This window comes from Mauremys mutica, chromosome 4 (assembly GCF_020497125.1).
Source record: "Mauremys mutica isolate MM-2020 ecotype Southern chromosome 4, ASM2049712v1, whole genome shotgun sequence".
NCBI lineage: Eukaryota > Metazoa > Chordata > Testudines > Geoemydidae > Mauremys > Mauremys mutica.
In genome coordinates, this window is record NC_059075.1 from 132536947 (window position 1) to 132563069 (window position 26123).

Genomic DNA, 26123 nt, shown 5'->3' on the forward strand with positions numbered 1-26123 from the left:
CAAGTGTTTCTCCCATGTTTGAGTTCCATAGATTCTACAAGGCCAACAGCCCTCCAATCTCCAAGAGAGTTTCTGGGTTTAAAAAAACCCTGAATGTCTAATGTAAAACAAAAACAAGTAGGGGGAAAACCTTCACTGAGACACAGACACATCCATCCTAGGTGTTCCAGAGACTCAGATGAAAAAACAGGGCATATGATATATGTCTACACTGTAATATAAACCCAGGGTAAGTAGAACTTGAGTTAGCAGATGCTGGCTTTGTTAATCTAGGGCTGGAGCATCTACATTCATTGCTAACCCCAGTTTAGGAAGTGCTGAACCCTAGGTCCCAACCTGGGACTCCAGCATCTACACTGCATGATGTGGGCCCGACTCCAATCACCCATATCCCAGACTTCCTAGCGCCATCCCAAAATGTGGCCACTCTAGCCCTTTGTTCATGAAGCATTGTGGGAAAATTTGGCTGTTCACCAAACTTGATGGTTCAGAGGACACAGAAAGTCATCCCCTGGGATTGTGGGATACTTTTGGTGGACTCCCAGTCCAGTGGGACTGCATCCACAATGAAAAGCAATAGGGCTTGAACCCCTGTGTCCTGACTTGACGCAGGCTCAGACCCTGCACATATGGAGGGCCCTGGGTTTGAGCCCTGGGTCAGTGCGATTTCTGTGTAGATGAAAGGGGGGTTAGGCTTGAAAGGGCACCACTGCTCTCTGTGAATTCCTTTCTTACCATCCAACAGAATTCTATAGCAGGGTTATAATTATTTATTGTATTTGATAGGATGGTTCAAAAACACGATAGAATTTCTATTAAATTATATAACATTTTCACAAAAAGAGAGAAATGTCTGTTTTTATCTAATTGCCATGCATACCCATCTACCTGACCTATTTTTCGATTTGTCTATCTGTATGTACTGTGCTCATCACCAGGATAACCGAGTGCCTTACAAGTTTTCAAATTTGTATGACCATTTTCCTTATATAATCCCATTTGCATGAGCAAAATAAGATTTTTTTTTTATTTTATTTTTTTTAAGGTTGGGCAAATCAAGGTGCATTTCCACCATGATTCCAAGAGGCACATGTTCATCTTGGGAGTTGTGTTTTTGATGCAATCCAGGATTCGGCCCCAAACCACTCAGGTACTAGAACTGTTTGAAACATCTAAGACTTTTTTATGCTAATGGAGAAAGTGCTTCTCCCCCTTTTCCTCTCAGCTGAAAGTGTCAGAAATGTTTCTTGACCAATTTAACTTAAAACAAATAAAAACAAACTCTGTCAGTGGGCAGAGGCCAGAGGCGGGAAGTTTCAGGACTCCGCAATGCAAAGTTACAAGCAACTGAAAAGGGGGGTGATATGGAAACACTGGTTAGACTTGAATTGTAGGGGGCCCAGCAGGTGCCCCCGACCTTTGACACCCACTCCCTCCCAGTGCAAATAGTTTAATCCTTCATCACCCCCTCCTTCCCAGTGCAGATGGCTTAACCCTCTCCATCTGTCCTCCCCCAGTGAAGATGGTTTAACCCACTCCTTAGTTTAATCCCACTCCACACAGCCTCCCTGCTGACCGTGGTTTAACCTTCTCCACCCCAGTGCAGATGGTGTAACTCCCTCCAAGCGCAAACAGTTAAACCCACTCTACCCCTCCTGCCCAAGGCGGAAGATTTACCCTATTCTTCCACTCCTCTCCCAAGCGGAGTGGTTTCTCCCTTTCCCAACCAGTGGAGATAAATTAACCTAACCCTCCCCCCTCCTCGGTGGAGATGGTTCACTCCACTCCATCCCTCCAGTGGAAATGGTTTATTCCTCCCTGCACGCAGATGGTCTCTCCCGCCTCTTGTGGTCCCGCCCCTCTGCCCGGCCCTTGATTCCCTCGCTTCACGACCCGGTAGGATCCCGGCTCAGGATTGGCCGAGCCGGAGGCCGTGGAGCCAGGAAGCCAATGGCCGGGGTTTGCCTTCCCGGATCCAAAATGGCGGCGCCGGAGCCCGGCAGCGGGGCCTCCGGAGGGAGGAGGTGAAGCGGCCTCGGCCCGCGGCTCCGGGACCTACCGCCCCTGCTCGTCCGCCCCGGGAGCCGGCCGGGGCCCAGCCCCAGCCATGGCCGCTGAGAGCAGCAAGCAGTTCTGGAAGCGGAGCGCTAAGCTGCCGGGGAGGTGAGTGCGGCTGGGGGCACCGGACCCCGGGCTCGGTCCCGGCTAATCGGTGACACCCCCCGGACTTGGTGACACCCCCCCCCCGGGCTCGGTCCCGGCTAATCGGTGACACCCCCTGGACTTGGTGACACCCCCCCCGGGCTCGGTCCCGGCTAATCGGTGACACCCCCTGGACTTGGTGACACCCCCCCCGGGCTCGGTCCCGGCTAATCGGTGTCACCCCCTGGACTTGGTGACACCCCCCCCTGGGCTCGGTCCCGGCTAATCGGTGACACCCCCCGGTATTGGTGACACCCCCCCCCGGGCTCGGTCCTGGCTAATCGGTGACACCCCCCGGACTTGGTGACACCCGCCTCCCCGGGCTCGGTCCCGGCTAATCAGTGTATCCCCCCGGAACTGGTAACACCCCCCCCCGGGCTCGGTCCTGGCTAATCGGTGACACCCCCCGGACTTGGTGATACCCCCCTCCCCGGGCTCGGCTAATTGGTGACACCACCCCAGCCTGGGCAGGGTGCACCCCCCTTTTCTATCCATTCCTTGGGAGAGTGGAGGGAAGGCGTTAATTAGTGTTCTGTGGGTGCCAACCCCTCTCTTCCTCCCCCAGCTCATACATGTGTGGAGTTGGGCAGTTTGCCCAGGGAGGGAGAAGGACGTCGATCCCTCTTATCATAGAATCATAGAATCTCAGGGTTGGAAGGGACTTCAGGAGGTCATCTAGTCCAACCCCCTGCTCAAAGCAGGACCAAACCCAACTAAATCATCCCAGCCAGGGCTTTGTCAAGCCTGACCTTAAAAACCTCTAAGGAGGGAGATTCCACTACCTCCCTAGGTAACCCATTCCAGTTCTTCACCACCCTACTAGTGAAAAAGTTTTTCCTAATATCCAACCTAAACCTCCCCCTCTGCAACTTGAGACCATTACTCCTTGTTCTATCATCTTCTACCACTGAGAACAGTCTAGATCCATCCTCTTTGGAACCCCCTTTCAGGTAGTTGAAAGCAGCTATCAAATCCCCCCTCATTCTTCTCTTCTGCAGACTAAACAATCCCAGTTCCCTCAGCCTCTCCTCATAAGTCATGTGCTCCAGCCCCCTGTTCCTCCTGTTCTTATGTTCCTCCTGCTTGATCCCGACTAATTGATGAACTAATGTTCATCTCCAGCCTGGGCCTAAGAGGAGGGGACCTGCCTGGGAATGGGATTTACTTCCCACATCGATTTGTGGGTACCTGTAATCTGTATCCCTGCCCCCATGCAACTCCTGCAAGGGAATGGGAGCCAGTGACAAAAGAGGGAGTGTAGGAGCTGGTTAACTAAACTTCTGTCCACCTGCTTCCCCCCCCACCCCCCACCAAGTCTCCATTCAGTGGGGGAAGCCAAGCATGAGGAGGTACAATTTGGGCTGGATATTGCGGGGTGAGGAATCAGTGAGTCCTTTCTTCTTCATGCCGCATCCGGGAGTGTGACAGGTAGGAGGCAATGTGGAGAGGGGCTTTCTGGGCATCCAAAGGGCAACTTCAGAGCTGGGGGGCATACGGTGCCCCCCTCCTGCAAATGTTGAAGCAGAAGTCCTTCATCCTCGCAGGGTCATGCACTGCCCTGGAGGCTTCTCCTTGAACAGCAAAACCTCACCTCGCCCCCCCAATAAACAGCAGAATGGGTGTCCTTGCATACTCAATGAGACTATATCATTGCACTCCCCTTAAACTCTGCTTCCATTGAGGGTTTGTCCTCAGGAAGTGTCAATGACAGTCTGTGGGGGCACCTTCCCCACCTCATTTCCTCTGGCTGGGGAGCAGCATGATGCTGCTTCCTTTAGAGCAAGGGATGCTTACTTGGAGGGAGAAATGCACAAACCACTGCATTAAAATAGATTTATGAGAGCCGGGGGGCAGGAAACCTGCCCTGGAGAGAGGCTCCTCCCATGTGGTTTTGAGAGGAAGGTTCCCATAGAAAAACACAAAGCAAATCCCCAGGAGAAAGGAAAAAGGCTGGGGAGTTTCACCCACCTCCCTATGAGGAGTATTACAAGGTTAGGTTAAAGTCTGAGCAGTTCATATCGGTTTCCACCCGCCCCCCCACTTAATCTCATCTTGACCCTGCAATCCCCTCCTGGTGTGCAAATGCACAGCCTTTGAAATGCTTAGCTGGCTTTAAATCCTGCTTGGCCAGTTAATTCTCTTTCTTTCTAATGCACTCTCACTTTCACTTGCTGTCCCTGCTCAAACTCAGGTTGTTGGGGCAATTCAGGTCGGGGCAGGGGGGTGAAGCTGCAGACATAACCCACAACTCCTCCTTTTCTTCTGGAAAATAAATTCCACAGTGTGTAAGCTCGTGTCTTTAAGTGTAATCTTACTATCTGGTACGTTCTTTATCAGGAGTCCACATCCTGCCTGTGTAGAGGGGTGGTCTCTAAGATAACAAGTCTCTTCCATCTCTAACCGCTTTGAGCTCAAGTTTTGAGAGCTTAACCAGGCAAACCGGTTAGGGGAAAGAACTAGGAGCCAACCAGCCCAGACAAGAAACTCCGACTTCATAGGGCACTGGATAAACTATTCCTCTCTCCCAATAGGCCAGTGTGCTAATATTCTGTCAAATCCATCAGTGTAAGGTGGGAATGTTTCTGTTCTTAAATCCTTGCTCTGAATCACCCCCATTTTGACGCTGTCACTCTTGCCAGGTCAGTGGATAGTAAAGGAGGGAAGCAGGAGATGCTAGGTTTAAGGCCTCAGGGAGGTTAAGGTTATTTAAGAGTTGCTTAACCAAACCTTCTGTGGTCTTTTCCTGTGTGTTTGCTGGCTCCTTCCCTCTATGCTGATCACCCTGGAAGGGACTGGAGATGGTTTGGATAAGCACTCATGCTTTCTTCATCCACCAAATCTCTCAAATATAGTGCTTTTCAGCTGTAGATCTTAAAGCGCTTTGTGAGTGGTATCATTCCCATTTTAGAAATTGGGATGTTCGGGAGGGGGGTGCGGGGGGGGGGGTTGAGGCATAAGAAAGGTGAAGCAACTTGCCCATCATCACCCATCTGGCAACATCCCAGACTGAGTCTACCAAGCCACACGGCCTCTCAGATTAGACAGGCTGGTTCAACGGCACATCAGTATTAAAAGGTCACAGCTGTCAAGGTGACTAAAAATCAAAAACAGATGTGAAGAAACTGCATGGGGTTTTTTCTTGCTAATAACCATAAATGATTACAGTGGGAATAATGAACCTAGTTGATTTCTTGGATTTTGTTCAGTGAAACAAGATTGGTCAATTTCACTTGTTCTCCTGCCCAAGGCTTGGTGTTCAGGTTTCCTGTTCTACAGAGAGAGGTTCTCTAGGGCCCTGGGAAGTTTGGGCCCTATGCTTAGGGTTTTAATAATAAAGTGAATTGTAAAGCCTAATGAGAATAAAAATTTTAAATATTTTGAGTGTCACTGACAGGCTTCTTGGTTTTTACTTTCTGCTGTGGCAGTGGAACCCAAGCAACCTTATTCTCTATTTATAGACAGGAGACCCTGGAGGCCTGCTGAGGTCAGGTCCCCATTGTGTTAGGCATTGTACATGACTGCTGAGAGAGAAGCCCCGCTCCAAGTAGCTTCCAGCTTAAATAGACAAAGATGGGAGAGGGAAGAGAGGCAAAGAGAGATGAAGTGACCTGAGCTGCTTTGTGACCTTAGATGGGAACAAAGCATATGTCTCCTGACCCAGTGCCCTATTCACTGCACCTCTCTGTTGACTCAGAGCCTTAGTCTGAGTGGAGCAGAGAACAAGCAAATGGAACTAACTAGATACAGAAAGTTGAATTGATAACACTAGTTTCACTAGCTAAGCCTTTGCATTAAAAAAGTAAATGGCATCAAAAGGAAATGAAATCTGAACATTCCATGAAAACATTCGAGCTCCTCCAAGGAAGGGGACTTCTTAATGACCGGATCCTCCTCCCTTTTGAAGCCAATGGGAACAGAATCAGACACTAAGGACTGAGTATTATTACTTTTCAGTAGTCCCATATTGGCTGCTAGGCTGTTTCCAGTCTTGTTCTGTATATTTTTATATTTCTGGCTGGCGCACGCAAATTATTGATGTGAATGGTTCTTGAAGCTGATTTTTACATAGATTTTCCTATCCACCGCTACAAAAACTCCAGCCACTATAAAGTTAGAGCTAACTGTAGTCATTTTCAGCAGTTCTATAAGTAGCCCAGTTAGGGGAAGTCAGCAGTGTCCTCAGCTGGTCCTTATCGGTGTTACGGCCTGGTTTACTGGCTGGGGATGGCCATCTAAGGAAACAAGGTTTTTTAAGTGGAAGCTCATGAAATTGCCAGCATACCCTAGAAATCAATCCCATTGTTGCTTCTCCTTGGGAGTGTTTGTGTTTCTTCCTCACTCTGCTGTTTACATCATCCCATAATACAAGGACAAAAGGGTCAGCCAGTGAAACAAATGGCAGAACAAACCAAAGGAAATGCTGCTTTTGTGTCATCCTGTGGAACTCACTGCTGCAGGAAACCAACGTCAGATACTGCAGCTAGCGTCCCAAAGGGGGCTGAGAAATACTTGACCAATGACATTTTTAGCTGTTCATATGAAAATAACCCAGGCTTGTGGGCTACGTTTTCAGAAGTGACTAGTGATCTGGGTTATCTCTGGTTTTGGGTGTCTGCCTTGAGACAGCTTAAAGGGACTTGCTTAGAAAATCAGACACTCCTTCCCCCCCTTAAGATATCTCCCATTGGGTGCATGCACTCAAAAGTTTAGGTCTGTACTTCTGAGCATTAGCTGCTTGCAATCACAGTCAGCCTGAGGCGGGATTCTAGTTTTGAGGGACCAGTGGTGTGTTCCCAAAGGAGACTCCAATATTCCTGTGTCAGTCTTTTCCCAGTGCCCTTCCTGTGTGTCAATGAGGACCCTCTCCCAGAAGGAGCATGTGGATTCTTTGGTGTCACACATGACACTGATCAGCATCAGCATACAGAGGAGTGAACTTTGTAAAACTCACATTAAGTTTTAAAACAACTTGTCTGGCTTCTCCTGGCCTCCGAAAGAAGCTGACATGAGTCACTTGCCAGCAGCATTGATCTCATTTTGCCCTGGTTAATCTGCTCGTTATGCCCACCAACACAGCCACCTCTGTTTAATGGCTGTCCTGACAGCTCTACCTTAATTAACCAGCAGACTCCTTCCCTGCCTAATCACTATTTGGGAAATACAGCTAGTCTTTTTCAAGCTTCAGGCTGAGAGATGGGAGTTGCTGATGCAGCCAGGAAAGCCCATGCTGGGTTTTGTCACCCATTGCTTTTCCTGGGTTTAGGGCCCATTGTCGCCCTGTGCCTGTACTGCAGCTCTTCTGTTTCGCCCTCCTGCCATGTTGTACCTGTGCTGCCGCCTTCCCCCTCCCCATAGCCAGATAGTTCCCAGCACTCAGCGCATTCTCCAGCTGCAGCCAGACTGCATTCTCCCCCCTGTACCGCAGGGCCCGCTCTCTGTGCCGCTGGCTCTACCTGGAGTCATTGGCTCCATCCAGAGCTGGTGAAAGCAATTGCAATTCCATTGACTCAGGTGGAGCTCGGTCTGCTTACACCAGCTGAGAATGAGCCCTGCTCTTAAATAAGGTACGTGACATATGCGCAGAGGAGTGGGGTTTGGTTATATAGAGATCTATCCTCCAGGAATGCTGTTGCTTCTCAGAGTGTTGGTGTGGAAGCAGACAGAGCAATAGGCCTGGATGTTGGAAGGAGAGTGGTCTGGGGACACGTATAACTAGCCTGAATCTTGGCTAACATTGGACAGAAGACAGATATGTCTTGCCAGCAAGGATGAACAGACTATAAGGTGGATAGAAAGCTGGCTAGATCATAGGGCTCAATGGATAGTGATCAATGGCTCTGTGTCTAGTTGGCAGCTGGTATCAAGCGGAGTGCCCCAAGGGTCAGTCCCGGGGCCAGTTTTGTTCAATATCTTCATTAATGATCTGGAGGATGGTGTGGACTGCACCCTCAGCAAGTTTGCAGATGACACTAAACTGGGAGGAGTGGTTGATACGCTGGAGGGTAGGGATAGGATACAGAGGGACCTAGACAAATTAGAGGATTGGGCCAAAAGAAATCTGATGGGGTCCAACAAGGACAAGTGCAGAGTCCTGCACTTAGGATGGAAGAATCCCATGCACTGCTACAGACTAGGGCCTGAATGACTAGGCAGCAGTTCTGCAGAAATGGACCTAGGGGTTACAGTGGATGAGAAGCTGGGATATGAGTCAACAGCGTGCCCTTGTTGCCAAGAAGGCTAACGGCATTTTGGGCTGTATAAGTAGGGGCACAGCCAGCATATTGAGGGACGTGATCATTCCCCTCTATTCAACATTGGTGAGGCCTCATCTGCAGTACTGTGTCCAGTTTTGGGCCCCACACTACAAGAAGGAAGTGGAAACATTGGAAAGAGTCCAGCAGAGGGCAACAAAGATGATCAGGGGGCTGGAGCACATGACTTATGAGGAGAGGCTGAGGGAACTGGGATTGTTTAGTCTGCAGAAGAGAAGAATGAGGTGGGATTCGATAGCTGCTTTCAACAACCTGAAAGGGGGTTCCAAAGAGGATGGATCTAGACTGTTCTCAGTGGTAGCAGATGACAGAACAAGGAGTAATGGTCTCAAGTTGCAGTGGGGGAGGTTTAGGTTGGATATTATGAAAAACTCTTTCACTAGGAGGGTGGTGAAGCACTGGAATGGGTTACCTAGGGAGGTGGTGGAATCTCCTTCCTTAGAGGTTTTTAAGGTCAGGCTTGACAAAGCCCTGGCTGGGATGATTTAGTTGGGGATTGGTCCTGCTTTGAGCAGGGGGCTGGACTAGATGACTTCCTGAGATCCCTTCCAGCCCTGATATTCTATGAATCCCCTACAGCTCTGTGTAAATTGCCTTGGGGATCTTTAAATTTTGCCTGTGAAACTAGCGATATCCTCATTTTTAACATCTGTGAAGGCTAGGCCTCATTGCATAGTGGTTCAGAGCATCCTTGCCCCCCTTTGAATGAGGGGAGTGTTAGTCTGTTCCACAGGTAGAGAGCTCAAGACGTGATGGTGAAGTTACTTGCCCAAGCATCCTTCACCAAGCTGGGAGTTGAGCTCCAATCATGCCTCTCGGTGCAGTGACTCAATGACTGTGAGCCCAGCACCTGGTGGGGAGCTCAGACCCACATCTTTCTCTCCAAGACACGAACATGCTACTGGCTGTAGTACTTTGCCCTTTGCTTCATCCAAGGATTTCAAGGATAACAAATTATGCCTCTGATGCCCCATTGATGTAGGTGACTATTGGCCTGAATTTACAGGTGAGGGAAACTGAGATTCATACTCGCGCAATGAATCAGTGACACAGGCGGGCATAGAACCCAGATGTCCAGTACCCCGCTCCCTCCTGCTCAGCTGAGCCACAGTGCGGCTGACATTTACAGTGTCTTTTCTGCTCTCAGAAAGAATAAACCTTCAGCTGACTGTGGCTCTCTGAGCAAAGGCTTTGAACCCTTTTGAAGTTGCTTACGGCTCCCAAGAACAGCTGAGGAATGTGACCCTGTCCAAGGCTGAGGCAATTATTCGCAAATCTGTGGCTTTTGTTTCCCCTGCAGTATCCAACCTGTCTATGGAGCCCAGCACCCTCCTCTGGATCCCCGGCTCACCAAAAAGTAAGTGTCGCATCTCCCGCCCCCCGGCTCTGTTTCCATTGGAGGGCTTGTTTTGCTGGGATGTTCTCTGTCCCTTTTTGGGCAGGGGCTCTCCAGAGTGCCCGTATTCCCTTGAAGCCGTGCACCTGTAGGGCATCTCTTTGACTCTGGCCTACGTTCTCAGTTGATGGCTGTTTGATGGCTTGTGTGACATGAGCCTGTGACCTCGCCTTTGTAGCAAGGAGTCCGCATCATAGAACTACTGTCATAGCCACCGCCTAGCAGAGAGACCAAGGATTTCTTGGGCGGTGGTGACTGAGCTCTCCCTTTGCTCTTAGAGGGGATCCCTCCTGGGCAGTGGAGAGGACCTGGCAGCATGTGTGTGGGAACCACATCTCTGCTGCTTCCCCTGCTGTCTCTGCCCTGTGAACGGGCAGCACTTCAGCCCCAGCACTGTCGAGTTAGCACATTTCCCCAGCACTGAAAGGGAGACTTTATCTCCTGGCTTTGACTCCTTATCACGGTGGACTTTGACTCTTGGAGCTTGAAGGTAGTGGGAGCGCTCTCCCTGTGTCTGAAATCATCAGCAGGCCAGTCTGGCCGGCATGTGAGCACAGAGCTGCTCCTGTACCTCTCCCTGGGTTGAAAATATCCATTATTTTTCCTGTTCTTTGTATGCATCTGGGGCAGTTGTAAACCTAGGAGCGGCCTTATGCAGCCTGGAGCTGAATCAGTTCCTCTCCTTTGCCCTGCTGGGCAGAGTAGATAGACTTGAGCACCTTCCAGATAGGAACGGTTAGCTGGAACACTGGCCTTCCCTGTGTTGAGACTGTACCAGCTCTGTTCTGCCTTCCAGCGTTTTACTTGCCATGGGGGTTGCGTGGAGGGATTTCTTGCGTTCCTTAGCTCATGCCTAGGAAGGAGATGTACCGTGGGATGAAGAGGCATTGGGGGGGTATACCAGAAGGCAAAGGGAAGGAAGTATTTGGAAGGGGAAGGGATTGTACCATGGGAGGAAGAGAAGAGGGTACATGGAATGGTCTTGTGTGAGGAATAAGGAGCTTGGGGTTGGCTCTTTCTGTGGCACTTACCCGCTTTCCCTGGCTCCCAGCTTCATTAAGGAGCGTTCCAAGGGCAATGCGCTGCCCCTGAAGAATAAGAAGGCCTCTAGCTTTCACGAGTTTGCACGCAACACCAGTGACGCCTGGGACATCGGCGATGATGAAGACGAAGACTTCTCCTCTTTCCAAACCCTGAACTCTAAAGTGGCCAAGGCCACAGCAGCCCAGGTGCTGGAGAACCACAGCAAGCTGCGCGTGAAACCCGAGCGGGCCCAGTCTGCTCTCAGCGAGATGCCAACCAACTGCAAGGTCATCAAGTCCAGCAGCGAGGCCCAGCTGTCCAGACCACCTGGTAAGAGAGGCAGTGACCAATCTGTTGCTCATATGCTATCCTAGCTGTCTGGCTTTGAAGCTAGTACCCATGTGCTGTATTGGTTGACTGCGGAATTCAGCCTCCGGGTACTAATTTCAAAGCCTTGGTTTGCCCAGATGATCCTCCATTCTATTCCAGTGCCTCAAATCCAGGCCATCTGATTCAGCTGCGTCAGAGATGCTCTGCCTGTGGCTCTTCAGGACCCCACGTGCTGCTCTTGGACTCTCTGGGCCAAATTCAGACCTTTCCTAAGCGAATAGCGCTCTGGTGGAGCTGCGCCCACTTGGGACGGGTCGGAATGTGATCCTTTGAGTCTGATGGGACGCTTTGCCTTGATCCAGGCCTGAGTGCCCTGCCAGAGTGCTCTACCTGGTGTGCCAGATTAATTCCTCTGGCTTAGGTGTCTTGCCAGGTCAGTGCTGCATCTTGGTCTGATCCCAGGCATGTGATTGCTTTATCATCAGAGGCTGCAGGGTGATGGGACACTAGATGGGAAGGGCTCTTAGTTATTACAGAGAGTTCTTTCCCAGGTGTCTGGTTGGTGGGTCTTGCCCACATGCTCAGGGTCTAACTGATTGTCGGATTTGGGGTCAAGAAGAAATTTCCCCCCAGGTCAGATTGGCAGAAACCTTCCTCTGCACCGTGGGGCATGGGTCACTTGCAGGTTTAAGCTAGTGTAAATGGTGGATTCTCTGTAACTTGAAGTCTTTAAACCATGATTTGAGGACTTCTGTAACTCAGCCAGAGGTTAGGAGTCGATTCCAGAAGTGGCTGTGGCCTGTGATTTGCGGGAGGTCAGACTAGGTGATCATGATGGTCCCTTCTGGCCTTAAAGTCTGTGAGGTCATGTAAATGTGTCCTTCCATGCTGCCAGTGGACCTAGAAATGCCCAGCTAAATACTCACCATGTGAAAAGGAGCCGGCAGATGAGTCCAGCCACCAGGTGGCATCATAGGCCACGTAATGTCTCCATTTCTGTTCAAGCTCTGACTGCTTGGTAGGCTAAAGGAGGCAAGATGGGGTAGCCTTCAAGGTCAGCTTCCCTGGGACTCCCAAGCCCCCTCACTCGCTGAGGTGTGGAGGAGTGCTGGTCGATGAGCGGGCAGGCATGCTGAATGCGAAAGGGAGGAAGGAAGGCAGGCAAGGATGAACATTGGGAGTGAGAGGAAAGGGTCGATCAGGAGGAAGTGATGGAAGAACAGCTGCAGGGGAGCTGGCCTTGTTCCATCCTGGCTGCTGGGTTTGCAGCCAGGCCCTCCTGGCATCCCATTCCTGCGCTGTGACTTCCTCAGGCTGGATCAGTGGTTCATGCTATGAAAGTGCAAAAGCCATTGCTGCAAAGCGGGGATGCCTGGCTCCCCAACAGTGGGAGTGTGGATATGGCACAGGGTGGGGGAAAGCCAGTGAGATGGTCATTGGAATGATGGGAGACTTAGCAGTTGGGGGGGGGGGGCAAACAATGTAATTAGTTTGAAGAGAGAGTTGGACAAATGTGTGAGTGGGATTGTAGGGCTGGGTTGCTCGTGATGGCAGAGTGCAGGGCTTGGCAGCCCAGGGGTCTTCTTTTGTTTTATGTTCCCAAAAATCTCATGCTTCAGGGCATCTGTCACATGCAGGGGTCAGGAAGGGACGTTTTCCCCCAATGTATTCTGTTTTGGGAGGTTTTTTTGTCTCCTTCCTGTGAAATATCAGATTTGGCCAGGGCTGAAGATGGGACACAAGATGGGCAGGGCTAGGACTCTGGGGTGGCACTAAGCATTCTCTTTCTTAGGTGCTTGGCTGGCTGGTTCTTACTTGCATGCTCAGGGTCTAACTGATCACCATATGGGGGGCGAGAAGGAATTTTCCAGCAAGTCAGATCAGCAGCGACCATGAGAGGGTTTTCACCTTCCTCTGTGGCTTTATGAGGGCGGGTCACTTGCCAGTATTATCTGGGTATCTCTCACATATTCAGTTCCCTGCCATTGCGGGGGCTTTGGGCACTGGTGCACCTCTGTCCCTCCTATTCTCTGCCTGTGGAATAGAACAGTCCAGTCTCCTGTGGGCTGCGCCACTTTGGTCTAGTTTCAGTAGTGGGGTTTAGTGTGTGGGAGCTGAGGGCGGAGAGGTGGCGTGTCCCATACAGGAGGTCAGACTGGGTGATGTGGTGGGCCCTACTGGCCTAAAACTCTCCGATTCTAAGGGTGGGGATCTCGGCAGGTGCCTGGGTGCACTCAGAATGTGATCTGGTCTCTTTTCTCGACCAATAAACTTTTTTCCAAGCATTTTCCAGTGACTACAGAGCAGCTTGACCCTGGAGGGACTCTCCTTTGTCTGGGGGCTCCTGAGATGCTTCTGTTCCATCTGAGGCTCCCAAAGCACTTGTACAACTGTGAGGGAATGAATTCTGAGGGAGGGATTTATCCCCATTACGCAGGTGGGAAAACTGAGGCACAGATCAGTAGAAGAATGAGGAGTAGAACCTAGATCTCCTGAGCCCCACTCCTGTGCTTTAACTGCTACTGCACACTGCCATGCCCCCGCCCTCCTGCTCACAGCCTGTCCGAACTCTCTGAACCCTCTTCCAGAGGATGCCTGCGTGCGGAACGCCCTGCACAAACAGCAGTCCCTCCCACTCAGACCCATCATTCCACTCGTCGCCCGCATCTCCGACCAGAACGCGTCGGGGGCTCCCCCAATGACAGTGCGGGAGAAAACACGTCTGGAGAAGTTCCGGCAGCTCCTCTCCAGCCACAACACAGACCTGGGTGAGTGCGGGGCTAGTTGGGTGGGTCATGAGGGCACTTCTGTGCCAGTCAGATGTGGGACAGTGCCACTGGGCTGATGGATGGGATTGCTGAGGGGGCTGGGCTCTGTTGAGGCTGGTTCTGCTGGGCTGGGCTTTATATCCTTATTAGCTGCAGTCTCCTGTTGATGTTATCAGTGAGTATGATCAGATCTCCACTTGTTCTGCACTTGTGTCCCAGGCATCAGAGACATGGAGCCTTCCTGGGGGCTCGGAGTATCCGGAGCCTGCAGGAGCAGACTGGGGTTTCCTCTCCTTTTAGGTGTAGTTCTGCCTAGCCGGGGACCTCACTTGGGACGCACCTAGGATCTAATCCATTGACACCACTGTCCGTTTGCAGATGAGCTGAGGAAATGCAGCTGGCCTGGCGTGCCCAGAGAGGTCCGGCCTGTGACATGGCGACTCCTGTCGGTGAGTGCTGACTGCTGCGGCCCGGGGTTCCTGGGGAAAGGCTGAGCAGCCTCGCGCGGAGCTGGGTGCAGCAACACCCGGCATGACACGGTCAAATCCGCCCCGGCGCCGCAATTGGCGGGAGCCCGAGGGTGAGCGCAGCCCAGGGGTCCTCGCAGGGACGTGTACGTGGAGAAGGGCGTGCAAATGAACGTGAATGCTCCTGTGTCCCTTGAACTAGGTCCGATCGGCTCTCAGTGCATGGCCCCAGGGGCAGATCCATGTATGACCATCTAGACACGGGACTGCTCAGTTCCCTGGTGGGACATGGCCTTGAGTATGGAGCCGTTCCTTAGTTATAAAATGCCCTTTCCTGTGCAGGCCACACTATATGCTACCCAGCAAAGAATCCAAACTCTTCTTTGCAGGACACCTTAAAGGCGTATGGCAGACTGGAACGGAGAGCCCTGTCCTGAGGAGCCTGCAGTCTCACCTGGGCAAATAGAATTCCAGTGCAGAGCTCCTCAGTGCAGGAGGCTCAGTGGAATACATGGGCTTTAGGGAGGGGCTCACTTACCGGCTGGAGAATGGGAGGCTGCTCTGGCTGTTGGGAGGAGAAAGCACAAGAACGTGAGGAGGAGACAGAGGCACCTAAGGAGCGAGGGGTCTAGGGTCAGATGACAAGGGGCCTGAACTCCCAGATGGGTGGAGGGCAGGACCTCAGCGAGGTGATGTGGTCGTACTTGGCTCCAGCCAGAAAAACCAGCAGCAGGGTCTGAGAGCGTCACTAGCATGCCATTGAGGTGTACACTGGTGCATGTGAATGCAGACGGTGCGCAGAACGGGGACCCCACCAACCACATTGAGTGGCCTTGGGACAGTCCCGTAAGGGGAATCTGTAAAGACTTTTATTTTTTCGCCTGTCTCATTCGCTGCTCCTTTGTGATCTAAAATGGCCTAATTTTTCCAGCAGAGAGAGCCTCCCTGCTCGGCTTCTTCCCTTTTTTAATGGACTCTCTAGCACAGAATAGCTGTTTATCACACTCAGCATCACAGTACGTGATCACCTTCCAGCAGTGCCTTAAGCTGCATGGCTAACATCTGTCATGCTTAAAAATCCCTCCCCGCAGTTGCACAGGTTTCAGAGTCGGGTGGGATGTCTCAGTGCTGCCAGTTCTCCAATCCACTGAGGAGTCCTGCAGCAAACCTGGGGAGAGCTGATACTCCTAACCTTCAAACCCCCACGCTTTCTGAGGCCGCTGATGGACGCCTTGAAATGGGCACGCCCAGGCAGCAGGGAGCAGCGCAGTCATTAGCAAAAGCCATGTTAAAATACAAGGATGGCTCCTACCCCATTTGCTTGTTTGGCCTCTGTGTTAAAACCAACGAGTTCTCCCTCAGCGGAGCTCTCCTCTTGCGTATGCTACACATTCATTTTCTCCGCATCAGCCCCTTTCCTCACAAGACCTCGCAGGCTCTAGCTAACACACTGGTGCTATCCAGCGCCTTCATGTACCGCATGATCTGAACACCCATCTCAATGTAGTCTTGCCTCCTGCTTGGAGTGGAGCCCTGCCTGCCGCTTCACATACCCGTTTGGTATCTTCCTGTAGCTTTAAAGAACAGTTGACAAATAGTCACACCCAGCGCTGTCTTCAGCTCTTCATGTAGAAACAAGCAATCAGATCTCATGCAGTGGGGTGTTGGCAGGTTGCCCTGGGGTCAGACAGGAAGGATATCAGATGTCATGTGCTGGGAACGTTGAAGCCCTAGAGATCTCCCCTCCTCCAACCTTTGCATGCAGGCTGGAAGCGCTTCCTGGACAAACTGCTGCTTGGCAGGATTGCAGGGGACTGACAGTGGCTAGGGCAGGAGGGAGAGGGGAAGGGGACCTGCTGTGACAGGCTGCCTTCTGCTGCAGGGCTATCTCCCGGCAAACAAGGAGCGGAGGAAGCTGACCTTACAGCGCAAGAGGGAGGAGTATTTCGGCTTCATCGAGCAGTATTACGATTCCAGGAATGAAGAGCATCATCAGGACACCTACCGGCAGGTTTGGGCCTTGCTCTTCCTCCTTTTGGTCCCTGCGCCCAAGGGTAAAGCCCTCCTGCCACCCGGCCTCCCCTTCTCCGTCTCCTTTCCCCCCATGACGCTTCCCTTCTTCCCCTTCTGCCTCTTGCGCTTGCCGCTGCTCTCTGGCCCGCATAGGATCACAGCAGCTAAAGCTGGGGAGAGCCGTACGGGGTGGAGTCCATCTCCCTCAGGGAGGGCAGGGGGTAGTGCCCCTGTCCTGCCTCGTTAGTGGCTGTATCAGCTGCGTCAGTGGTTCTCACCAGCTGGATTTGCCACCCGATCACTAGCTTTAAGGCACCTGCCATTCTAGCTGCTCCCCCTCCTTCCCCAGAATTGAGTGGTGGGGGCTGGAGTTTAGACACTTCCCTCTGCCTCTCAGCAAGGTCTCTGTCCCTGGGGGTGGCTGAGGGATTCGGCTTCTTCTCTCCATCAGCGCCTCAACATGCGAATGGCAGCTCCCTCTCCTCCCCCATCCTGACCATCGAGGTCAGCGAGTCTAACCCGCTCTGCCTCTCTCCTTTTCAGATTCACATCGACATTCCCAGGACAAACCCTCTCATCCCGCTCTTCCAGCAGCCGCTAGTCCAGGAGGTGAGGCGGGACGAGTCTCTAGCTTCCCCGCAGTGGGGCAGGCCAAGTCCTGCTGGTTGGTGACCAAGGGCTTCTAGCGGGAGACTCCTCCGTTCCTCCCAGGGCATCAGGCCAATCTGGCTTTGGGGTGTGCTGCTAGGGGCACCTCTTCTGTGCTGTGAGGGCCCAGTGGAGTTGATCTAGTCATCTGGATTTGGAGACTTGCCTCCACCTGGGGCCGGCCTCCCTCCTTTCTAATATGTGCTTTAGGATCAGCCTCTTCTACATCTGTTTGGAGGGGGATGTTGGATGTTAATGTAGCCACCCCACCGTTCAGACACCAGCACCCCATGGGTAGAACAGGTGGGGAATCGTTGGCATCCCAACCGGGGCCCCTTTGTGCTGAGTGCTGTAAACGACAGTGGCCCCCAAGAAAATAGACAAGACAAAGGGGGAAACTGAGGCACAGAGCGGGGAAGTGATTGGCAGAGCTGGGATTTTACGTCCCAATTCAGTGCTCTATCCATCTGACCACAAGCACGTTGATTGTACCTTCAGTTCTGTGTTCTGGCTGGTGGATGGCACATCCAGTCCCTTTCGCCGTGTGATTGGTGTGGGCTCTTCTTTCGAAGGAACAAAACCACGATTGGACTCTGTTGTGCTTTGAAAGAATCATAGGCTAACCTGGGCCAAGCTCCTGTGATTCCAGAATAAGCGTGTGCGAGTGGAGGGTTATAGCAGTAATACTGTATTGATACAGTTCTGTGGGTAAATGTCCCTGCGTAGACCAGTCCTAATGTGTCCTGCAACTTATCAGCAAAGTTGCTTTAAACCTTTTGGAGCCCTCTTTTAAAGGCTAAAGATCTGCTCTAGGGACGCTGGCCAGGAGCTCCAATTATGAAGGGCACAAATATAGTTGGCTAAAGGTAACTCAGAGTTGGTCAAAAATCTGAAGTTCTATTTGAAAGTAGCCCAAGGCCTTCATGCCAGAGTAGGCTGCATTAAAGCCTGGCCATCAAAGTTAGATGTGCAAGGCTTTTCCCTGTGGGAGCTGGCATGAGAATCCCAGCCTCTGTTGTGTGAGACACAGAAGGTTTAGCAGGGTTGCTAGGATGTACAAGCAGCTTGATAAGATGGAACTGAACTGATCTGCACTCCAGGCAGACTTCTTGGTCCGCCAGTTTCCTGAGAGGACCCACTAGAGTATGTTGTAGGAGGAACTCAAGGACTTCCACATAGGCAGAGATCTGCCAGGGCACCGGGAACCTGATATCTCTCTTCCCACTAGAGTCTCTCAGATCACAGGCTATTGACATGCCAGAAGAGGACATGGGATTTAGGCACAGGGATACTTCAGAAGAAGCCTATATGCAGTCAATCCCAGCATGCTCTGTAACCCACCGGGAAATCAGAAAAGCCCTGGGGTGCCCTACTTGTAGAATTATTTTGGGGTCCATAACAAGGATGTGCTTCTGCAGCAAAGAGACACAGCAGCCTGGTGTCTAACTTAGCCAGTTTCCGGCTGTGGAACGTCCTAGTCAGGAGCTGTCTAACAGTGCTGCGAGTTAAAGGGCTCAGGCTTGTGTGCAGACGAACGTCTCGGGTGACCCGCTCTGGCAATTTTCAGCACAGTCAGACAGCTCTGGTAATACTGTAAAAGCTCGACCTGGCCTTTGAAAGGGCCTGACACCACATCCAGGGCTGCATCTGGATCTTAGAAACTCAGGCTCCATGTTCACTCACCAAGGAAACTAACGCTGACATTTGGGGAGGTATGGGCTGGGCTGAGCGGGGGATCTGTGCTTCATATACACCCAAGGGAGTCCTGGTTCTTTAGCTTGCTTACTTTTTATCCTATCAGTGTTGCTGCTAGGAATGGCTCTGCCAAACCATGATAGCTCCCCCCCACACCCCATCTGCCTATCACGCATGCTTCTCTGCCGCTCCTCTGGGCCTGGCTAACACAGGTGTCTGGCTTTCCTCCTTGCTTTTCATAGATCTTTGAAAGAATCCTGTTTATCTGGGCCATCCGACACCCAGCCAGTGGCTACGTCCAGGGGATTAATGACCTGGTCACTCCATTCTTTGTCGTGTTCCTCTCCGAACATGTTGGTAAGTGACATCTGGCGCTCAGAACATGCTATTGCCTCTTGAGGTGGTGCTGCAGTGATTCTGAATTGTTAGGATCAGACAAGCTAATCTTGCTGGAGAGGTTCTCTTTGCTATTCAACTGCTGCACAAAGCTAGAGCTGCACCTTACCCTTCCTGCCACTTCTCTCCTCCTTTTGGATTGGCTTCAGTCACCTAACGTACAGGGCTCAGCAGAGGCGAAAGTGCCAAGGGTGTATTTACATTTGAATGCGCTTAATCCGGCTGTCGTTTTCCACATAGTGGAGCCTTTTATTCGTTTTGAGGCTTTGCTTAAACCCATAACTGAATTTTTCTTGCTCTCTGGCTGGAATTCCGAGCTGGCACTCACTCAGCGCCCGAACACGTGAGCTATAAAGGGACCCTGTTTAAATTTAAAAAAATAAACAAAAATAAGATTGCTGCTCTGTTACTAATGCAGCCACAGCTGATTCAACCGGAGAGCTTTTAAAACATGAACTAACTTCTCCCACTTCTGCCGGTCTGCCCTTTTTTTAAGTTTTCACCTTATTAGCTGGTCAGTTTCATTACTGTCTGATCTGCACTTGAAGTGCCAGTTCTCTAGTCTCTGCTGTCTTGTTTGGGTTCACTGCTTCGCAGGAGAATGTTTAAAGTCAAACCGCTCCTTGCCCCACAAAAGCATTCGTTGCTGCTTTTTAAACATAAGGGTTTAGAAAACCTTATTAGGAACGGGATGGCTCGTCTGTCATGAGGTTAAACGCATCTTCAAACTCCCATGAAGTCAATGGAAAGACTCCCTCTGACTTCACTGGGCTTTGGATCAGTCCCTGCGATGACAGTGTCTGATTCCAAGGGCCTGATCCTGTGAGGAGCTAAGTCCTTTCCACTTGCATTCAGTGGGATCTGAGGGTGCTCAGCATCTCTCAGGATTGTGCTCTGCGTAAGGGTCTGGGGAAGCAATGGCACGAAGCCTAAAGGGGCTTGCTGGTTTTTGCCCTAGTGAATTTCCTTTCCTATGTAAGTATCCACAAATGGAACAAACTTGTGTCCTGGAAGCAGCTGACAGCAGGCCTTTGGCTAGTCTGTAACTTAGTGCTCTATAGGTGCTATTAGAGTGACACCATGGTGCACAATGGCCCCAAGCCCCCGCTGTGTCTGATCGGCTGAGTTAGAGGCAGAGCTGTGCAGGCCGAGAGAATTGCCTGGCTGAGTGCAGGACTAGTCTAAAACTTCTGGTACACTGTGTCCATCGCCGGTGGGTAATGGGGCTGGTCTCTTACGGTTGAAAATGCCATAGGGCCTCATGCTCTGTGTCCACATGCGCCCACACAGTATGGAGCCTGTGCTGTAACAGACACGCTAGTCTGAATGTCTGTCTGTCTGTTTCACACGGTGACAGGCCCTGGTTGGGTTTCACTCCTGTTAGCCCTTAAGATCAAAGCCTTCTCACTGAACAGCTCCCTCCTCCTGGAAGCTGCTCCTGAAACATGGGATAGAGCAAAATCTTTGGCTTGTGAGAGATTAGCCCTTTCCCTGAGTTGGTTCCAGGGGCGCAGCAGATTAATGCTTCAGCCTTTCGTCTCTGGAGACCTGGGTTCAAATCCAGTTTGGATCACAAGTGAAATGAGCTTTAGTCTCTTAAGGGGATAGTGGTCCAGTGCTCTGACTCTATGGCAGGATGAGTGACTTGTGCTGCATGTCTCCGGAGAGCGACTGGCCCAGAGAGGTGGGAGAACCCTGCACGGTGTCTGGATACGCTGGACTGGGGCATAGTGCTATTTAGCCCCTAGTTCACCTACTTACTGCTCACTTGGTGGTGCGGAGCCGGGGCTGGGCCCTAGTGCAGCAGCCCTTGCTGGCAGGTACCAGAGCAGGTGACTCCTGGAAATGTCTGTTCTGGAGGCTCTCTTGCTCTGTCAGTCATTAACCCCTGTGATCCTGAGGATCAGGAAGGGCTGGGGTAGTACCTGGGCTCTTGCAACAGGAGTGCGTGAAGAGGCTCCACTCTGATCATTCGGCTTTGCATAGGGTGTAACGTGGAGAGACTCATGCCTGTTATACTGAGGTCCCCTGGGGTGGATTTTCATTGTAAGGAGACGTACCCCTCCAGAGGCAACTTTTCCTTGTGTCCTGTGGCTTGTGCTTTTCAAAGGCACATCTCATGGGTTATTGTCCCCAGGAGGTACAAGCCTTCGCTCTCTGGGATAGGTGCAGCACAGCCCCAAAGAGCCACCCCCACCAAGGGGGCCCTCCTGCGGTCCTACACCCTCTGACAGATATTGGCATATACCCACAGCGTTGTATCAGCCCCACTTCGGGGAGTGCATTCCGGGGCCAAAGCTGGTTCACTGTGGTTACCCAGAAGCGGCCATTGCAGGGGAGGGAGGGCGGAGACTAATTCCAGCCAATGGTCTTTCAGCCATTTGCAGACTTAATGCCCATTAGGTCCATCTGTGATAAGGACGTATGGCGGACTGGCCATACCCTTTTCTGGCTTGCCAGGCCTGAGCGTCTAGCATGCCTGTGGATAGCAGATGAATCATAGTGGTAGCAGAGGAGACCTGACTGGGGTAGTTCCTGGAGGATGGCACTCGACCATCAGAGCAGTAGCCTCTCAGACCCACCACTCGCTTTCACACCTCTGCAGACATCTGTGCGGGGAGGATGGGGGTGTGTGTTCTTGGCAAGTGGATGAGCCAGCAATGGATGGTCTCCTCTAGTGGTGAATCTGGCAGGTGGTTTGAAAGGAAAAGGATTGAGGTAGAGTCTCTTGTGTTCATTTTGATGGAGTAAATGAGGCCCAAAGAGTCATCCCAACAGGTCCCCGGAGCCCTATTGTAAGGAATGCGATTGGTGACTTCTGAGGACTACAGCAATGGGAAGGAGGCCATTAGCCTGTCTAGTCCTTTGTCAGTCCCTGCCAGCGCAGGATTGTCTCTTTATAATTAAGCTTGGCAGAATTCAGTTAAGATCGGTGGATAATATCAATATTCATTTTGAAGCTTTTTTTTTTCCATTTATTTATGTTCACAGTCGTGGGAAACTTTGGGGTGGGGAGATGAGGCAGTGGAGAGGGAAATAGACAATAATGCAATGATGGTAGATGTTGAGATGCAAACAGTTAACACTTTGTAACCATTTAAACACAGATGTCAACATCACGGGTCAAAATATACAAAGGAAATCAGCTTAAATCAAACTCTACTAAATTCTCTGCCGCATTTTCCCATCTGTAAACTTCGATTATCGATGGGAAGATTTTTTTTCATTGGTTTAGGCATGTACAGTGAAATTGACACCGATTTATTTCCTGATTAAAAAGCTCATCTTCCAAACCTATTGGTCCAAGTTGGTGTTCCGTTATGGTGTTCCCCTCATTTACCCTGGGGCTCGTACCTCAGCCTAACACAGCTCCTTGGGAAGAGCTTCCTCTATCACTTCATCCCATCATTCCTACCCACCGTGGACCATCTGAAACCATTGTTCCCCCCGTTCAGCTCCTTCTCCTACTCAGAAAACTGTCTGCCCCACCACAGTCTGTGTGTGGCTGGCTCTTAGAAGTCACTCAGTATGTGCAGCCTAAAAGAACCTTTTTTTTTTTTCCTCCCTGCATCATACTCTCCTGCAAGTTCATCTAGTTGGCTGCCCACCATCCTCTCTAGTTCTGACTTGAGCATTTTCCAAATGTCTCCCTCCCCTGACGGCAGAGCCTGCAGCCAGCTGAGTCAGCAGGACCAAAGCAGCTCCCAGGGGTGGCGTAGGGAAATAATTGCTATGCTGGAGGTGGGAGTTAACTGTTCAGCACAAGTCCAAGCTGACAGCAGAGCCTTTTACTGTTAGACTTACTAGTTTCTCCTTTAGCATCCCCCACCAATGATAGATTAGCCCAGCTTGGAAGGTCACTGGGACTCATTAACCTTCCTCATGCCCGGCAGGTATTGTATTGTATTCCAAGCCAAGGCAGCAGCAGCTTTCATACAAGTCAATTACAACCTCTCCCCTTAACTGATCGGCTGGTCAATAGGTGTCTCTGGCTGATGGGCTTCTCTGTCGCAATCGATAAAAGGGCCAGGCCAAGAGTTAAAACAAGCGGCAGCCAGAACCATCTCTCCAAGGGGCTTGTCTGGGCTCAGACCAACTGGAAGTGGGGGAGGTTCTGGGAGAAGCCATGCATGGAGGTTTTGGTTACGTGACCTCATAAAAGACACAGGGAGGGCACTGTCTACTCCCTCAATGGCTTCAGTATCAAACGTGCTCAGTTCAGAAGCTCAAAGCCAGCAGCTTCCATCCTGAGTTCCACGATGTCATTTCCTGCTGCCTGTTTCTTTCCCAGTGAGGAGGTGGTGGGGTGGAGAAGAGCCCTCTCTCTGCATTTGCTTTTCACTGAAGGTTCTCTTGTCTCCCCCTCCCCCATGCTCAAAGCTTTGAGATCTTTAGTAGGTGGGTTGCAGCTGAGTCCCTCGGTCCCATCCTTACCCCACAGCGGTGAGTCGGTGTGTATGTTCCCAAGATGTTCTGTGTCAGCCTGCTGCACCAAGCGCAGCTGCCTCCGCGAGCTGGCAGAGCCCGCGGAAGCCTTGGGCCTCCGCCAGCAACAGATCTATCTATGGAGCGACTGCTGCTCTGATCTGATCAATGGCTCCAGCTGAAGAGTGCTGAGCGCTGCTTGTTTCAGCTGGTGCCTTCAGCCAGAAGAGCTTGTGGGAGGCATCAAGGCTGCAGCAGCAGCTGCGTCTGCTGTTTTGCATCCTACAGGTGGGGCAGGTGTGGGTGGCTGAGCAATCAGTCGGGAGGTGCAAGTTGGCCTTTGAGTAACGTGTGCAGATGGCTCATTTCAGCACAGGTGGCTGCAAATGGCTGAGGAAGGAGGCAAGGATAGGTACATGTAATTCCCAGGAATCACTGCTGCTTATCTTGTGCGTGTCGAGCTCCTCTCTGAGCACTTTGCACTATGCCCTGGCCTCCCTGCACCCACCTCTGGGTGAAATGCAGCCTCAGTTTACCAGCCCATAGCAAACTGACCTGAGTTAGGGCAGGTAGGGGAGAGGTCAGGGGCATTGGGGTTGAATGTTCCTGCACTTCCAGAGAACATGGGCTGCTTAACAACCCAAGCACCCCACAACCACATCATTTCTCTGGAGGGAAGGATGATCTCTACAGCTGCCAGCATTACCTTTCTTTCAGAGAAGCAGCGGTGTAGGGTAATGACAGCAGTGGGACTAAGGATCCATACTGCTCCTTTAAATCAGAAGGAGGTTGTAAAGGTGACTCTCTCCTTGTTGGCTGGAGCCGGTACTGGCCAGGGCATTGTACCAGCACTGCTTAGTGCTCCCACTAGTTTCTGTTGTAACGTCTACGTTTCTAGTTAATAACAGTAAGTTTTTAGTCCCTGGCCGTTGCTAAAGGAACCTCAGTTCTGTGCTTTGTTCTGTTTCTTCACCAAGTCTGCAAATAAGAACAATCCCTCTGAACTGTCCCTGTACATCCCAGTTAGTGTTAACTCTGAAGCCTACTGATGGTAATTAAGACAGTGCCTATTTCACAGCAGCTAATAAAAGAACTATCCAGCCACTGTGAGTGGTGCTTGGCCAGAGTCCTGACTGGCTCCTGGACCTGACTGTCAGTGTTGGCATTAGACTCAACTAGCCAAATGCTAGACATAGCAGTGTGCATGTTTCAGGCTGGGCCCTTTTATCCTACAGTCTGTCTTTGACCAAGCCATTAGTATAGTAATTCTACCATCAATGTACAGTGTACACATGTCCAATCCCTAGCAGAGCTGTGCACTGAGGAACAGGTGTAAGTATCTAGCAAGCAGCTCCCTCGTAGCCCATAATACAAAGACAGCAACCTACCCTGCAGCTGAGGTGCTGTGATTAGAGTTGGAATGATCCATCCCTTAATGGGAATGGAGAGGGGAAAAGGGGTCAAAGTTCACAGGAAGGTGCTGGTGCTCCTGCCCCACTGTTAGGTGGTCTGGAATTCTAGGGTTAGTCAGTTTCATCAGCTCCCCAACCAGATCCCGGGGGCGGTGAGATTCCAGTGCCAGGAGTGTTGTTTTCCCCAATGGGACACCTGGCACAGCAGGGAGCTGGGCGTGCTCATTCGCTCACAACGCCACCCCAGGTGCCCTGTGCTGCAGTGACGGCCACAGCCACGCTAGAGCCTCCTGCGTCCCAGAGCTGCTGGCTCCCTTTCAGTTTCAGTCAGAGCCATATGTTGACTAGCCAGGTTCTTTGTGGGGCCTTTTTAATGATGCTGCAGAACAGCTGTTTGTGCTGAGCACTGTGCTCCGGGGAGATGGTTTATCAGAGCTTCTGTTTGTCAGGATAGTTGGCTCGTGCCTCCCTCCTGATTGTGCCACTTGCCTCCGAACCAGTCAGTGGCGGAAGGGGGCGGGGATCTGTGCTGTGAGTGGCAATACTGAAGGAGGGAGCTGGACATGTGCTGCAGGCTTTCTTCCTCTACCAGCATTGCCCCAAGCTTGGTACGGCACAGCCAGGCGCGGTGCAAGCTTCCCCTGCCCACTTGCATTTACTGTCTTGGCTTTCCAGGGCTCCTGGCCTTGGGAGGTTTCTTGCTCTGCAGGGGGAAGTCCATTGAATAATACTGAGTTCCTGTAGCGCGATACCACCTCCCTGCAAGACCAGCACTGATATGTGGACTGTGCCCTTAGTCTTGCTCCTTAATTTGTCCCTCCTGTTCTGATCTCTGATCCACCACTTCTCCCCTTTTGTCCTTCATATGCTAACTTTCAGGCATCTCTAGTGCCTTCCTCCTTGGTCTGAGCTGAACTGTAAGCAGCCCAGGGCAGAGACTTGTCCTTTTTTTTTGTTTTATTTTTGGTCTGCAAAGCATCAGCTGCTCCCAGGGTACTATAGAAATAAAAATACAAACATACAGCGGGCTCACTTCTGAATCCGTGAGCTGCAGCCAGCTCTGGGGTGGGAAGGAG

General features: G+C 51.4%; 1 protein-coding gene across 1 annotated transcript in view; it reads left to right on the forward strand.

The window, feature by feature from the left end:
- The first annotated feature begins 1880 nt into the window (after positions 1-1880).
- LOC123369840 (TBC1 domain family member 22B) overlaps positions 1881-26123 on the forward strand; it is a 38794-nt gene continuing 14551 nt past the window's right edge. Inside the window, exons 1-8 of the mRNA XM_045015855.1 lie at positions 1881-2163; positions 9775-9831; positions 10922-11223; positions 13812-13991; positions 14370-14440; positions 16341-16469; positions 17015-17080; positions 19057-19171. Coding sequence (XP_044871790.1) covers positions 2108-2163; positions 9775-9831; positions 10922-11223; positions 13812-13991; positions 14370-14440; positions 16341-16469; positions 17015-17080; positions 19057-19171 — 976 coding nt within the window. The 5' untranslated portion in view covers positions 1881-2107. The remainder of the gene's footprint in view (positions 2164-9774; positions 9832-10921; positions 11224-13811; positions 13992-14369; positions 14441-16340; positions 16470-17014; positions 17081-19056; positions 19172-26123) is intronic.